Below are 15977 nucleotides of genomic sequence, written 5' to 3' on the forward strand. Positions count from 1 at the left end.
AAGTTTAATCCATTTGTATTTATTTGAATTACTGGCACATTTAGGTTTACTATTACTGATTTATTTTGTACTTTCTACTTGTGATTCTTTTATGTTTATTTCTTTCTTTTTATTTGTCTATGTCTTTGTTTTATTTACACACTTCCTACCCCCACTTTTCATTGGTCTGGAAGTTATTTTTTTCAATCTACTATTTTAGTAGTTAAAATTGTAATATGCATATTTAACAAAGTCTATTGTTAGTATCTCCAACCCTCCTCCTAAACAATACATGGTCCTAAGAATATTTGAATACTGAGCCCAACACTGCTTAGTAGTGCATGTGTGCCCTCTCTCATTCTCTCTCTTTCTGTCACACACACACACCAATCTTTTGGAATATTATTGTGTACTATTTTAGTTCCACCTTGGTTTTTTTATGTCCTTAAAAATAAATCATTACTATTCTTATTCTTTCAGTCAATACTTATTTGTATCCACCCCTATGTTTATGAACTTCTTCAATTATCATTACTTTTGGCATTCTATTTCTTTCTTCTAAATTCAATTTCTTTTCTTCAAAGTACTTCCTTTCTTTGATCTGTGAGTTAATTTTCTCAGCCTTTATGTGAAAATGGCTTTATTTTACTTTCATTTTTGAACGTTAGTTTAGCTGAGTATGGAATTGTACATTGAGAGTTATTTTCCCTTGATAACTTTAAAAATAATTGTTGCCTCTTTTTTTTGAGAAATCTTTTCTCATTCTAATTATCATTCTTTATAAGTCTATCTTTTGTCATTGGTTCCTTTTAAAGTCTTCTTGTTCTCCTTGTTTGTAGTGTCACTATTATGTGTCTAGGTATGGATTTATTGGGAGGGGGGTTTGTTTTGTTGTACTTTTTCAGTCTGAGTAATCATGCCTTTTATTAATTTTGGAAAATTCTCAGATGTTATTTCTTTGAGTATTACTGCCTCCAAATTCACTCTACTGTCTCCCTCAACTTTTATAATATACTTTTTGAATCTTCTAGTCTAAATATTTATTAATCTTCGTAGCATAGTTTCCATATGGTTATCTCTCTATGCTGTGATCTGTCCTCTAGTTCATTCTTCCCTTTTCAGCTGTATTAGTCTGTTCTTTGATGCATTCATTAAAATTTTCACTTTCTTGACTACTTTTCCTTTCTTTCCAGAAGTTCTGTTTGATTCTTCTTCAAATGTGCCTATTTTTTTATGTTGTATTCTTTTCTTTTCAATTTTTTAAATGTCTTTAAATTTTTTAAGTATATTTTCCCATGCCTTCTAAAATATTTTGTTCAATAATTTGAAGTTCTAGAAGTCTGAACCTGCTATGTGTTATGTTGCTCTGACTCTCACTCATGATGGATTGTGTCCTCCTGTGTTTGATTGTATGCTCCTCTTAAGCAAGACTTTTCCCCCTCCCTAGAATCTTGTATGGCTAGGGAGATGGGTTTGCTTCTATAAAGGGATTCTGGATTATCATTTGCATGGGACAAACTTTATGTTAAAGTTTACAGTTGGGGATGGGCAGTGTAAAGTGAGACTCCAAAATTGAGTGAAGTCAGACCTAACATTTCCGTTTCTTACAGAAGACATTTTTTTCCCTATTCAAAAACTAGGTCAAGATAAACTTTTGGTTGTTTCTCTGTGAGGTTGAGTGGATTTTTTCTTCTGGAGCCTCCTTTTAAGGGTTCCAGATTATAGTCTCAGTTCCAGCTCTCCATTAGTCCTAAATTCTTGTCTCCTACCTTTGCTTGAATGTTGAACCATAAGCCAGTTACTGTTACTGAGTCTTCCTACCCCTAACTCTTAGCCTTAGGCCTGCTCATTTACTTACTGCTCTGGCTTTGTTTTCTCTTTGTTTTGGGCATGTGAGAATTTCTCTTTCTTCCCTGAAAACTCAGCTATGAATTGCAAAAATATCTTTTTTGTTCTATTTTATCCAGAAGGTTTTCCTCTTAGCTTAGTCAACTATCTTACTAGAACTTGAAACATCCAGAGTGATCTTTCCAAAACACAAAACTCATTGCATCACCTCTCTCTTTAAGATGTTTCAATGGATAAAAACTTAAATTTTAACCCAATTTAGTAGGCTGTGTCTTGTGAATTTTGTAAACCTTTTTGACTGTGTCTCCTATCACTCTTCCCTGTGCTATCTGAGCTCCAGCCCTACTAGCCTTCTCTCTGTTCTTGGAGCATGTCATTTCACTTCCTCCACACACTCCCTCCAGGGCCTTTGCAGTTAGCATTCCTTTGATTTGAAATGCTGCTCCCACAGCACACTCTATATCTACTCACCTTATAGATCTCAGCTCTAGGATCCTTTACTCAGGGAAGCCTTTCCTGACTTCCCTGACCCTGTCCGTCTAGGTCACTTTCATTTGTTGTACACTTTTCTCTCTAGAAGTATTTGCTTAATATGTATTTATACTTATTCATCTGTGTGAGTATTTGATCTATGCATGACTCCCCCATAATCTGTAAGTTTCATGAGAACAGAGACCATTTTGCTTACAGGTGCATTGGATATGCATCTAGGCACATTGACTAGAATGTAGAATATACTCAATAAATATGTAATGGGTGGATAGACATGTGAGTAGATGAATGGATAGAAGGTTGTTTGAAGAAGTAAGAAATAGAGTGAATAAGGAAGGAAGGGAAGAAAAAAGGTAGGAGTGAATTGTAGCCAAATAACTTATTCCATGAGCAATTGTTTTGTGCTTTGTACTTGTAAAAGCAGAAAAATTTCTTTATTTGCCTCTCAGTTCTGTTAGCTTCACGTAATAGCAAGTACTTCTCTGTAGGTGGCAGTGTACTTACATAAGACATTTTTTCTGAAAAAAAGGGGAGGCAGAATTATCTTGAATGTTTGAAAGCATTTATATAACTTGTATCTCATATTACAGTTTTTTAAATGTGCTCTTATTTCCCATAATGTGGATGTATTCTTAATTTATATTTGCCCAGAATCCTTTTACCTAGAGGTATTAATAAGTGCTAGAGAGTTATCAGTCCTCATTATATGATATTATGATCAATATCAACATGCAATTCAAGAATTGGAAAATGGATATTTGTGAATGAAACAGTGACACATGTTTTGTCTTTAACAGCAATAATATTTATATTATAGAATAATTGAAACTGTGACAAATATAGACAGAACTATAGACCAAACATGTATATCTCAAGTAGCTTTGGGGCTGAGACTTTTAAATGGGAAAGTTGTTTTCTAAGTACATTTAAAACAATGACCAGTTGACCACCTTACTCATGGACTTTATGTATAGAAATCTGAAACCCAAATTTATCTTTCCCAGAGTTTTTTGTACATATTGTTACCACCTATATCATCTAAAGTTCCTTATAATCTAAGTGTACTATCATTAAAAGATTTGCCCCACTTTGTTTTCCATGTTGTAGTTTTTTAAGTTACAAAATGTATATATATATATATTTGTATATATATGTATATATGTGTACATATATGTAGATGTGTGTATATATATATATATGTATATATATAAAATTTTGTCCTTGCAGCACTTAAATGCAGAAAGGTCTTACAAGTCCCAGATTTCTACTTTACATAAGTCTGTTGTAAAGATGGAAGAGGAGCTTCAGAAGGTTCAGTTTGAAAAAGTGTCTGCCCTTGCAGATTTGTCTTCTACAAGGGAACTTTGTATTAAACTTGACTCAAGCAAAGAACTTCTTAATCGACAGCTGGTTGCTAAAGATCAAGAAATAGAAATGGTATGTAATACATTTTTAAATGGTACTTTTAATATTACTATTATAAAATTACAACTTTAGGAAAATAAATTCTTTTTTTATAAAATATTACATCAATCTTTCAACTTTAGATTTTATTTTTAAAGTCTGAGATATTAATTTATGACCACTATGTTCCAAACAACCCAAGAACATAACAGAAACTCTTCCTTTGAATATGTAATTTGCATTTACTTTTAGCCAGAAGAATTGTAAAACACATTGATGTAGCAATCAGCAAAGAACCATGAGGTTGAGGTTTACCCAGCTAAATTATAATTTTAACGATATTCTTTTAAGCTAAATTTATTTAGTAATTACTGGGTTCTTTTAAACTGTAATTTATTTGATTGTATCTAGTGTGTGCCTGACATTGTTCTTGTCACTGTGAATATAGCATTGAAAAGATACAGGCCCCTGCCCTCTAGGACCTCCCAGTATTGACATACAAATAATTTGGGATGAATGTTATTCTAATAAGAAATAGTCAAGGTTTTAGAGAGGGAATTCCTATTCAGTCTATGTGTGTCGGGGAGGAGTTCACAAGGACGTACCACTGAGCTCAGAAAAGATGAGGCACTCCATTCCTAGGGAACAACAGCACAGGCAATGGTATGGAGGTATAATGAATTCTTGAGTCAGTGTAGGTAATTTGCAGTGGCCAGTGAACATGCATGGGTGAAAGTGGCTGAAGATGCATTTGGAAAGATAGATGGAGCCCCGATCCTAAAGGGAAATGTGTATAAAGTGCGTAGTTATAATTGAAATATCAACAAATTTTGGTCATGTTTAGATTTCTGTTATTACCAAAACCTGTTGAACTTCTTATTTTGTTAGTCTACTGTTTGTTAGGAGGGTATGATACATATGAATATCATGTGTCTGGTTGGTTTCTGTAGGAATCCACTATATTTTATTAAAAAGGTGATATATGGCAGAATTCTCAGACTCTTCCCTAAATTGTTTTCTGTTTGAGCAAGAACTTTTTAATGATGAAAGTAACTCGTAAATAGATACTCACTGTAAAAATTCAAATAGTATGTCCTTTTTTTTTTTAAACATTTTTTACTTGGTGGTTTCAAATTGGGAAAGTAATGCATGTTATTATAACAGTTGAAACAATATAAAGATGAAATGCCAGAAAATGTTATCCCAAAGCTTATTAAAATAATAATACACTGTGATGAAGTATGCTATATTCCAGTAATCTTTAAGCTTTAAAATCGTTACCCTTAGCAGTAGAACTATATATGAAGTTGGTAATGATTTATATTAATTTTTTAATATTTTAAGGATGTTTACTCCATTTTTTATAGCTTATTTACTATTCTCATAGTATTTTTTCTTTTATTGTGTCAAAATACATGTAACATAACCTTTCCCATCTTAGCCATTTTTAAGTGTACGGTTCACTGGTATTAAATACATTCACATTGTTGTGCAGCCATCACTGCCATCCATGCCCATGACTCTCTTCATCTTGTAAGTTTGAAACTCTATGCCTGTGAAACAATAACTCTCCGTTCTTCCCTCCCCCCCAGCCCCTGGCTACCACCATTATATTTTCTGTTGCTATGATTTTGACAACTCTTAGTACCTCCTATAAGTGGAATCATACAGTATTTGTCTTTTTGTGACTGGCTTACTTCGCTTATCATAATGTCTTCAAGGTACATCCATGTTGTAGCATATTGCAGAATTTCTTTCCTTTTTTTATTTTATTTTATTTTATTTTTTTAAAGATTTTATTTTTTCCTTTTTCTCCCCAAAGCCCCCCGGTACATAGTTGTGTATTCTTCGTTGTGGGTTCTTCTAGTTGTGGTATGTGGGATGCTGCCTCAGCGTGGTTTGATGAGCAGTGCCATGTCCCTGCCTAGGATTCGAACCAACGAAACACTGGGCCGCCTGCAGCGGAGCGTGCGAACTTAACCACTCGGCCACGGGGCCAGCCCCAGAATTTATTTCCTTTTTAAGGCTAATAGTCCATTGTATGTATAGACCACATTTTGCTTATCCATTCATCAGTTGATGGACACTCTGCTATCATGTTTACTATGAATGTGGGTGTACAAATATCTCTTCAAGACCCTGCTTTCAATTCTTTGGCGCCTATACCCAGAAGTTGGATTTCTGGATCATATGATAATTCTATTTTTTAATTTTTTTAGGAAACTCCATACTATTTTCCACAGTGTCCATACCATTTTACATTCCCACCAACAATGCACAAGAGTTCTAATTTCTCCACATCTTTGCCAACAATTATCTTTTAGTTTTAGTTTTTGCTTTTCTTTCTTTTTGGAGAGGAAAATTGGCCCTGGGCTAACATCTGTTGCTAATCTTCCTCTTTTTGTTTGAGGAAGATTGTCCCTGAGCTAATATCTGTGCAAGTCTTCCTCTATTTTGTATATGGGATGCTGCCACAGCATGGCTTGATGACTGGTGTGTAGGTCCGTGCCCAGTATCCCAAACTGCGAACATTGGGCCACCAAAGCGGAGCACATGAACTTAACCACTATGCCACCAGGCCTGCCCCTAGTTTTTCTTTGTTTGTTAATAGTTATCCAAATGAGTGTGAAATGGTCAGGCTAATTCTCATAGTATTTTAAAATACTCCTGACATAAATTGTTTTTAGCTTTGGAATTCAGTTATTTATGTTTATATATTTATCCCCATGATAAGCTGTAATTTCAAGTGCAAGGAATTTGTATCTTTGTATTTGTTCAACTGTACTCTGCATACAGGAGACACTCAAATAATTTTTTCTAAATTAAACCTTTTTTTTTTTAGATAATTGTAGATTCACATGCAATTGTAGTATATAATACAAAGAAATCCTGTGTGTCCTTTACCTGGTACCTCCCAATGGTAACTTCTTGCAAAATTATAGTATAATATCACAACCAGAATATTGACAGTGATTCAGGCAAGATATGGGACATTTCTATCACAGGATCCATCACATTGCTCTTGTGTAGCCCTATCTACTTCCCTCCTATCCCCAACCCCTCCTTACCCCCTGGCAACCACCAATCTGTTCTTCATTTCTATAATTTTGTCACTTCAAGAATGTTATATTAATAAAATCATACTGAATGTAACCTTTTAGGATACGACTTTTTCACTCAGTGTAATTCTCTGGAGATTCATCCATATTGTTGCCTGTATTAGTAGTTCATTCCTTTACGTTGCTGAGTAGTATTCCGTGCTATTGGTTTAACACAGCTTGTTTAACCATTCATTCATTGAAGGTCATCTGGGTTATTTCCAGTTTTTTTAATATTACCAATACAGCTATTGTAAACATTTGCGTACAGGCTTTTGTCTGAACATAAGTCTTCATTTCTCTGTAAATGCCCAGGAATGCAGTTTTTGGGTCATGTGGTAGTTGCATGATTAGTTTTTTAAGAAAATGCCAAACTGTTTTCCCAAGTGTCTGTACCATTTTGCATTCCCTCCAATGGTGTATGAAAGATCCAGTTTTTCCACCTCCTTGTCAGCATTTGGTGTTGTCACTATTTTTTATTTTAGCCATTCTGATATAAGTGTAGTGCTATATCGTGGTCTAGTTGCATTTCCCTAATGGATAATAAAGTTGAACATATTTTTGTGTGCTTATTTGCCATCTGTATATCTTCTTCGATTAAATGTATCTTTGTGTCTTTTTTCCATATTCTCATTGGATTGTTTGCTTTTTCAATGTTGAGTATTGAGAATGTTTTATATATTCAGATACTAGTCCTTTATCAAATATGTGGCTTGCAAATATTTTCTGCCACTATATAATTTGTGTTTTCCTCCTCTTGTCAGGAACTTTTTCAGAGCAAAAGTTTTAAATTTTGATGAAGTGCAATTTCTCAATTTTCCTTTTGTGGATTGTGCTTTTGGCTTTAAATCTAAGAATTCTGTGTATAGCTCTAAATCCCAAAGATTTTCCCTAGGTTTTGTTCTAAATATTTCATAGCTTTATGTTTCACGTTTAATTCCATAATCCATTTTGAATTAATTTCTGCATTAGGTATGAGCTTTACATAAAGCTTTATTTTTTGCCTATGGGTGTCCAATTGCTCTAGTATCATTTGTTGAAAAAGCTATCTCTCTTCCACTCAATTGATTTTGTACCTTTGTGAAAAATCAGTTGGATATATTTGAGTGGGTCTATTTCTTGGTTTTCTGTTCTTTTACATCGATCTTTGTGTCTGTCTATCCACCAAAACCACGTACTCTTGATTTACTGTAGCTACATAATAAATCTTTAAATCAGGTAGACTGATTCCATCCACTTTATTCTGCTTTTTCAAAATTGTTTTGGCTATTCCAGTCTCTTTGCTTTTACATATAAATTTTAGAATAATCTGTCTGTACGTGCAAAAAATCTTTCTGGGTTATTGATAGGAATTGCATTAAACCTGTATGTCAATTTCGGAAGAATTGACATCTTTACTATGCTGAGGCTTCTAATTCATGAACATGGTATATCTTATTTAGATCTTCTTTGATTTCTTTTATTAGGTTTGTGTAGTTTTCAGCATGTAAGTTCTATACATGTTTTGTTAGATTTACACCTACAGAATACAAAGTCTCTCTTCTTTTTTTGAGCTATTGTAAATGGTGTTCTAGTTTTAATTATGTTATCAATGTGTTAATTGCCAGTATATAGAAACACTATTGATTTTTGGAATCTTTATCTTATATCTTGTGACCTTGCCAAACTTACTTATTAGTTTTAGGAGTGTTTCTGCAGATTCCTTGGAATTTTCAATGTAGACAATCATGTTATCTGAAAATAGGGACAGTTTTATTTCTTTCTTTCCAATTTCTGTGTCTTTTTGCACTGGTTAGTACTTTAGTGCTACGTGAATAAGAGTGCTGAAAGTAGACATGTCCTTGCCTTCTTCCCAATCTTACAGGAAAAGCATTCAGTTGTTCATCATTGTGTTCTATTATCTGTAGGATTTTGTAGATTTTTTTAATCAAGTTGAGGAAGTTTCCCTCTATTCCTATATTTTTGAGTTTTTAATGAGAATGGGTATTGAATTTTTGTCAAATGCTTTTTATGCGTCAATTAATATGTTCATGTGATTTTTCTTCTTTAGCCTGGTCATATGATTTTTTTTTTTTTTTTTTAAGGATTGGCACCTGGGCTAACAACTGATGCCAATCTTTTTTTTTTTTTCCTGCTTTATCTCCCCAAAACCCCCCTGTACACAGTTGTATATCATAGTTGCAGGTCCTTCTAGTTGTGGGATGTGGGACGCCGCCTCAACATGGCCTGACGAGTGGTGCCATGTCTGCGCCCAGGATCCGAACCCTGGGCCACCGCAGCAGAGTGCGCAAACTTAACCCCTTGGCCATGGAGCCGGCCCCTGATTGATTTTTTAATAGTGAACCAGGCTTGCATTCCTAGAATCACTCAGATAATTTTAAATGAGAAAGTAGAGGTTAAGGGCAAAAGATCTATATCTCCACCTTCATTCTCCTGTGTAAATGATTTAAAGCACCAGAATAAGGAATTCTAGAACCTTCTACAGTCTTAGTTTTCTTTGCTTTTCTTTTTTAAAAATATATTTTTTGAGATATAATTCATATACAATACAATTCACTCAAGTCTTAGTTTTCTATCTTCCAAATAAATGTAGTATACTGTCCGTTATTTAACTCTTCTCAAGAGAAATTTTGAGACCATGAATTCCAAATATCCTTCCTTTAATATTCTTCAATTAATACGTATGCTATGGATGGTTTCCTTAGGAATAATATGAAAAGTGCTTTGAAGAATCTCATAATTTTTAGTGAAGCAAAGGATTTTTAAAAGTGTAGTCATCATCTTAGACTACAATAGATTTCAGGACCTAAAACTAGAATAAGGGCCTTTCTCCTACTATAGACATTTTGTTACATTTTCTTCTAGATCTTTTATTTTCTTAGCCAGATTTTTGTGTTCTTTTGCATATTTGCAATAGCAGTATATTACAACTGATTATTCTACTTTCACTATTTCCTTTTTGCTGGGCAATAAAGATTTTTATTTATGGACAAAACAACATGGTAAATATTTTGTTGCATAGCACTTTTACCACGTTTTGCATTATATCTTAAGATATATTCCTAGAAGTGGAAATTTTGGCATATGTAGCCAGAGAACCTTCAAAAAGTGATGTCTTGCAATTAAGAGGAAACTAGTGTAGTCCCCTGGGCAGAAGCTTCTGAGCGCAATATAGCAGAAGTGCCTTCTCTTTGGTCTTGGCTGCCGAAACAAGATGATGAAGGAAATGTTATCATTTGGAAAGCATCACAATAAGACCCACATGTTGTACCGCTGTTGTGGCTCTAAGGCCTGCCTCCTTCAGAAGTCGACCTGTGGCAAATGTGGCTACCCTGCCAAGTAGAAGAGAAAGTATAACTGGAATGCCAAGGCTAAAAGATGAAATACCACTGGGACTGGTCCAATGAGGCAGCGAAAAATTGTATACCACAGATTCAGGCATGGATTCTGTGAAGGAACAACACCTAAACCCAAGATGGCAGCTGTTGCAGCGTTCAATTCATCTTAAGGATTTCAACAGTCATGCAATAAATGTTCTTTTTTTTTTTTTTTTTTTAAAGGAAACTAGTAACTTCATGATAACAAGAAGCAAAACAATAGACTACTTCGAAGTTTAGCAGAGAACCATGGAAAGTGACAGCTAAGAAGGGCCCTCCTGGGGTCAGAGCAATCCTCAAAGACTCGTCTCAAAACTACCCCCAAAAAGGAGCCCAAATTTCACTGGATCAGACTGTGAAGCAATTTATGCCCGAAACCATTGTCAAAATCAATAGAGCAGTCAGCTAGCAATTAATGGAGGCTGACATTTAGATGTGATACCAGTAGAGATACACCAGGTAGAAACTTCACAGAAACTTAACAGGGGGACCAAGGAGAAGGACAGTCAGACAGCCTTCCAGGGGGAGAGTTTAGAGTGACTGTGCACATGCCAGTGGAAAGGAAGTTAGGGTGACTGTGCAGGTATCCTGAGGAGCAACATCTGAGGCTATATACTGCAAGGGAAATCGACTTCATGGAAACTGTCTGTACAGATAAACAAAGAAACAGGAACCACAACAAGCCCTGAGGTGGGAAGGATCAGAATTCAGAATTGCTACAGTATATCATCTAAAGTGTCTAGTTTTCAACAACAACAAAAAATTGACTTTCAAAGAAACAGGAAAGTATGACCCATCAACAGGTAAATGGCAAGCAAAAGAAACTGCCTTTGAGAACAGTTTATAATTTCTGTTTCCTTATTATTATTCTCTGTTTGATGAGACAGCATCATCATACCTTCCTTTACCTCTTTACACGTGATTTCCTTTCATTCTTTGAACATATTTAAACTAGCTGCTTTGAATTCTTTGTCTACTAAGTCTGACTATATAGGCTTGCTCTCTTCTATCAATGTCTTTAAAAGATTTTTGTGTGTACGTGTGAGGAAGATTGGCCCTGAGCTAACATCTGTGCCAGTTGTCCTCTATTTTGTATGTGGGATGCCGCCAGCATGTCTTAATGAGTGGTTCATAGGTCCGCACCTGGGATCCAAACCTGCACACCCAAGGCCACCAAAGTGGAGCATGCAGGGAAGTTAACCGCTATACCATTGGGCTGGCCCCAACGTCTTTAAAAGATATTTTAATTAAAAAGTAATCATTATAACACTATATTGCTGGACCTGTGACATATATAGATGTAACTTATAAAATACTAATAGCACTAAAGAGGGGCAGAAGAAATAGAGCTATATAGGAATAACATTTCTGTATTTATGTGAAAATAAATAGTTCAATAATGATAGTTGGAAACTTCAATTCCCCACTCGCAATAATAAAGAAAGCAACTAGTCAGAACATCAAGGAGATAGAAGACTCCAACAAAGCTAAAATTAAACTAGACTAACAGAAATCTGTAAAACAGTCTACCGAACAACAATGGAATACAGTCTTCTCAATTGCACATGGAAGACCCTTCAGGATAGAGATATGTTAGGCCATAAAACAAGACTCAATATATTTAAAAGGATTCAAATCATACAAAATATGTTCTTCCCCAAGAATGAAATTGTTAGGAATCAGTAAAAGAAGGAAATTTGAGAAATTCACAAATACATGGAAATTGAGCAACACACTCTCAAATACCAGTGAATCAGGGAAGAAATCACAAAGGAAAAAGAAAATACTCTGATATTATGAAAATGAAAACACAGTGTGCCAAAACTTATAAGATCCAATTAAAACAGTACTTAGAGGGATATTTATAGGTGTAAATTCCTATATTAAAAAAGAAGAAAGACCTCAAATCACTAACCTAACCTTCCACATAGGACCCTGGAAAAAGAGGAGCAAAGTAAACCTAAAGTAAGAGGAATGAGAGAAATAATAAAGATTAGAACAGAAATTAATGAAATCAAGATGAGAAAACAATAGAGAATATCAAAAAAACAAATCTCGTTCTTTTACAATATCAACAAAATTGACAAAACTTTAGCTAGAGTGACCTAGAGAAAGAGAGAGAGAGATGTCAAATTGCTAAAACCAGGAATGAAAGAGGGCTCATCACTGCCAACCATACAGAAAATAAAAGGATTATAAGGGAATATTATGAGCCAATAAATGCCAAAAATTAGATAACTTAGGTGAGATCAGTACATTCCCAGAGAGACACAGAGTACTGAAACTGATTCAAGGAAAAATAGAAAATCTGGATATATCCATAGTAAGTAAAGAGATTGAATTAGTAATTTTAAAACTTCCATAAAGAGAAATTGAGGCCCAGATGGCTCCAGTTGTGAATTCTCCAAATGTTTAAAGATGAATTGATACAAAGTTTTCACAAACTCTTCCAAAAATAGAGGAAAGACCACTTCCCAATGCTTATATGAAGCCAGTATTGCCCCGATGCCAAAACCAAAGACATCATAAGAAAAGAAGACTGCAGATCAATATCTCTTATGAATTTAGATGAAAAATTCTTAAGAAATTAATAGAAAACTGAATTCAACAACATATAAAACAGATTTTTATGCCATGATCAAGTGGATTTATCCCAGGAATACAAGATTGGTTTAATACCCAAAAATCAATTAATGAAATACATCATATCAATAGAGTAGAGAACAAAAACCAATGATCATCTCAATAGATGCAGAAAAAGCATTTGACAAAATCTAATACCATTTCATGATAAAAACATTCTATAAACTAGCAACAGAAGAAAACTAACTAACTCTGATAAAGAGCATCTACAAAAAACCACAGCTAACATCATACTTAATAGTGAAAGACTAAATGATTTCCTCTTTCTTGTCAGTAACAAGACAAGAATGCCTGTCTCACCTCTTTTATTCAGCATTGTACTGGAGGTTCTAACCTGGGCAATCAGGCAAGAAAAAGAAATAAAAGACATCCAGACTGGTAAAGAAATAAAACTATCTCTATTCACAGATTAATGATCTTGGATATAGAAAATCCTCAGGAATCTACTAAAGAATGATTAAAACTAATAAATGAGTTTATCAAGGTTGCAAGATACAAGATCAATATGCAATAATCAATTACATTTCTATACATTGGCAATGAATGATCCAAAAATGAAAATAAGAAAACAATTCCATCAAATGGAATTGCACCAGAAAGTATAGCCTCAAGAAAGAATAAAATACTTAGGAATAAATTTAACAAAAGAGGTGCAAAACTTGTGCTTTACAAAGCTACAAAACATTGTCAGAGAAATTAAAGAAGACCTATGTAAATGGAAAAACGTCTCATATTCATGGATTAGAAGACTTAACATTGTTAAAATGGCAGTACTTCCCCAAATTGATCTACAAGTTCAATACAATGCCTACCAGAATCCCAGCTGGCTTCTTTGTAGAAATTGACAAGATGATATAAAATTAATATGGAAGTGCAAGTGACCTAGAATAGGCAAAACAATCTTGAAAAAGAAGAACAAAGTGAGAGGACTAACACTTCCAATTTCAAAACTGGCTACAAAACTATAGTAATTAAGACAGTGTAGTAATAGCATAAGGAAAAACATATGGCTCAATGGAACAGAACTGAGAGTCCAGAAATAAACTCTTACATTTGTGACCAAATGATTTTTTAAAAATTTGTTTCAATACAATTTAATGGGGAAAATAATAGCCTTTTCAACAAATGGTACTGAGACAACTGAACATCTATGTGGAAAAGAATGAAGTTCGATTCCTATTACATACCATATGCAAAAATTAACTTAAAATGGATTATAGGCCTGTATGTAAGAGCTAAAATTATAAAACTATTGAGAAGAAAACATAAAGGTAAATCTTTGTGACTTTGGATTAGATAATACTTTCTTAGATATACATCAAAAACATAAGCAACAAGGGGCTGGCCCCTTGGCCAAGTGGTTAAGTTCTCGTGCTCCGCTGCAGGCGGCCCAGTGTTTTGTCGGTTCGAATCCTGGGTGCAGACATGGCACCGCTGATCGAGCCACCCTGAGGCGGCATCCCACATGCCACAACTAGAAGGACCCACAACTAAGAATATACAACTATGTCCCAAGGCCTTTGGGGAGAAAAAGGAAAAAAATAAAATCTTTAAAAAAAAAAAAAGCAACAAAAGCAAAATAGATTAAAAGGACTTCATCAAAATAAAAAACTTCGTGCTGTAAATGATATCATCAGTAAAATCAAAAGACAATGCACAGAATGGGAAAAAATTTTCATATCATAAATCTGATAAGAGATTTGTATCTAGAATATACAAAGAACTCTTGTAACTTAATAATAACCCAACTGAAAAAAATGAGCAAAGGATCTCAGTAGACAGTTCTCTGAAGAAGATACATAAATGGCTAACAAGCACATGAAAAGATGCTCAACATCATTAATAACCGGAGAAATGCAAGTCAAAAGTATGCCATTTCACAACCACTAGGATGGCTATAATAAAAAAAGACAGAAGTATTGGCAAAGATGTAGAGATTTGAAGCCCTCATACATTGCTGGTGGGAATGTAAAATAGTGAGGCCACTTTGGAAAACATTTTGACAGTTCCTCAAAATATTAAAAATAGGATTACCATGAAGCCCAGAAATTCCACTCCTATTTATCAAAAAGAAATGAAAACAGCTCCATGGGAAAACTTGTACACAAATGTTCTTAGCAGCATTATTTGTAATAGCCAGAAGGTGTAAACAACTCAGATGTTCCTATATCTATGCAAGGGAATATTATTTGTCAATAAAAGTAATGAATTATTGATACCTGCTAAAACATGAATGATTCCTGAAAACATTATGCTAAGTGAAGGAAGTCAGTCACAAAAGACCACACACACATTGTATGCTTCCGTTTATATGAAATGTCCATAATAAGGTAGATCATGTAGACGGTAGATTAGGGATTGCTGGGGTTGGGCTCGGGGGTGCAGGGAATGACTGCTAATGGGTACTGGGTTTCATTTTGGGATGATGAAAAAGTTCTACAACTCTGTTAATATACTAAAAACCATTGTATTGTACACTTTAAATGGGTGAGTTGTATGACATGTGAATTATATTCCAAAAAAGCTATTACAAAAAAACAGCATTGCTATTTGCTCCATTTTATATTCCTGTCAGCAGAGTATATGAGATTGCATTGCCCATTTTAATGTTAATCAACACACACTAAGAAATTTGCCAATTTGATAAACTAGAACAGTGGTCCAACTGAAAGAAATTTTGCTCCCCAGTGGACATTTTGCAATGTCTGGAGACATTTTTGATTGTCATGACTCGAGTAGGGGGATGCTACTGGCCTATAGTGAATAGGGGCCAGGTCTCCTGCTAAACATCCTATAATGCATAGGACAACTCCCTACACCAAATAATTATCCAACCCAAAAAGTCAGTGTCAAGGTTAAGAAACCCTGGACTAGAAATAGCATCTTGTTTTAATTTATGTTTCTTTGATTATTAGTAAGCACAAATCTATTCCGTATGTTTACTAATTAGTTGTATTTTATAAATTTTCTGTTCATATCATTAGTTTCTATTTCTCATCGACTTATATGAGTTCCTTATATTAGTAAGATATTAATTCTTTATTTACTGAGTTTATTTTCTTCTGGTTGTTTCCTTATAAATTTTGGTTAAGTTTATATTAACCATTAGTGTCTCTTTTTTATATGGTCAGATATC

At 34.3% G+C, this 15977-nt stretch overlaps 1 protein-coding gene and 1 pseudogene across 31 annotated transcripts in view; both read left to right on the forward strand.

Moving 5' to 3' along the window:
• TSGA10 (testis specific 10) overlaps positions 1-15977 on the forward strand; it is a 121916-nt gene that overhangs the window by 97976 nt on the left and 7963 nt on the right. For 29 of the 31 annotated variants that reach the window (XR_011425904.1, XM_070235028.1, XM_023618577.2 and 26 more), the window contains one exon: positions 3547-3756. The exons of the other annotated variants lie outside the window; for them this stretch is intronic. Coding sequence is in view for 28 of the 29 variants with exons in the window: in XM_070235028.1 (XP_070091129.1) it covers positions 3547-3756 (210 nt within the window). In the remaining variant the exon portion in view is untranslated. The remainder of the gene's footprint in view (positions 1-3546; positions 3757-15977) is intronic. 31 annotated transcript variants of the gene reach the window in all.
• On the forward strand, positions 9921-10329 carry LOC138917640 (large ribosomal subunit protein eL37 pseudogene; annotated as a pseudogene).

Source organism: Equus caballus, chromosome 15 (assembly GCF_041296265.1).
Source record: "Equus caballus isolate H_3958 breed thoroughbred chromosome 15, TB-T2T, whole genome shotgun sequence".
Classification (NCBI taxonomy): Eukaryota; Metazoa; Chordata; class Mammalia; order Perissodactyla; family Equidae; genus Equus; species Equus caballus.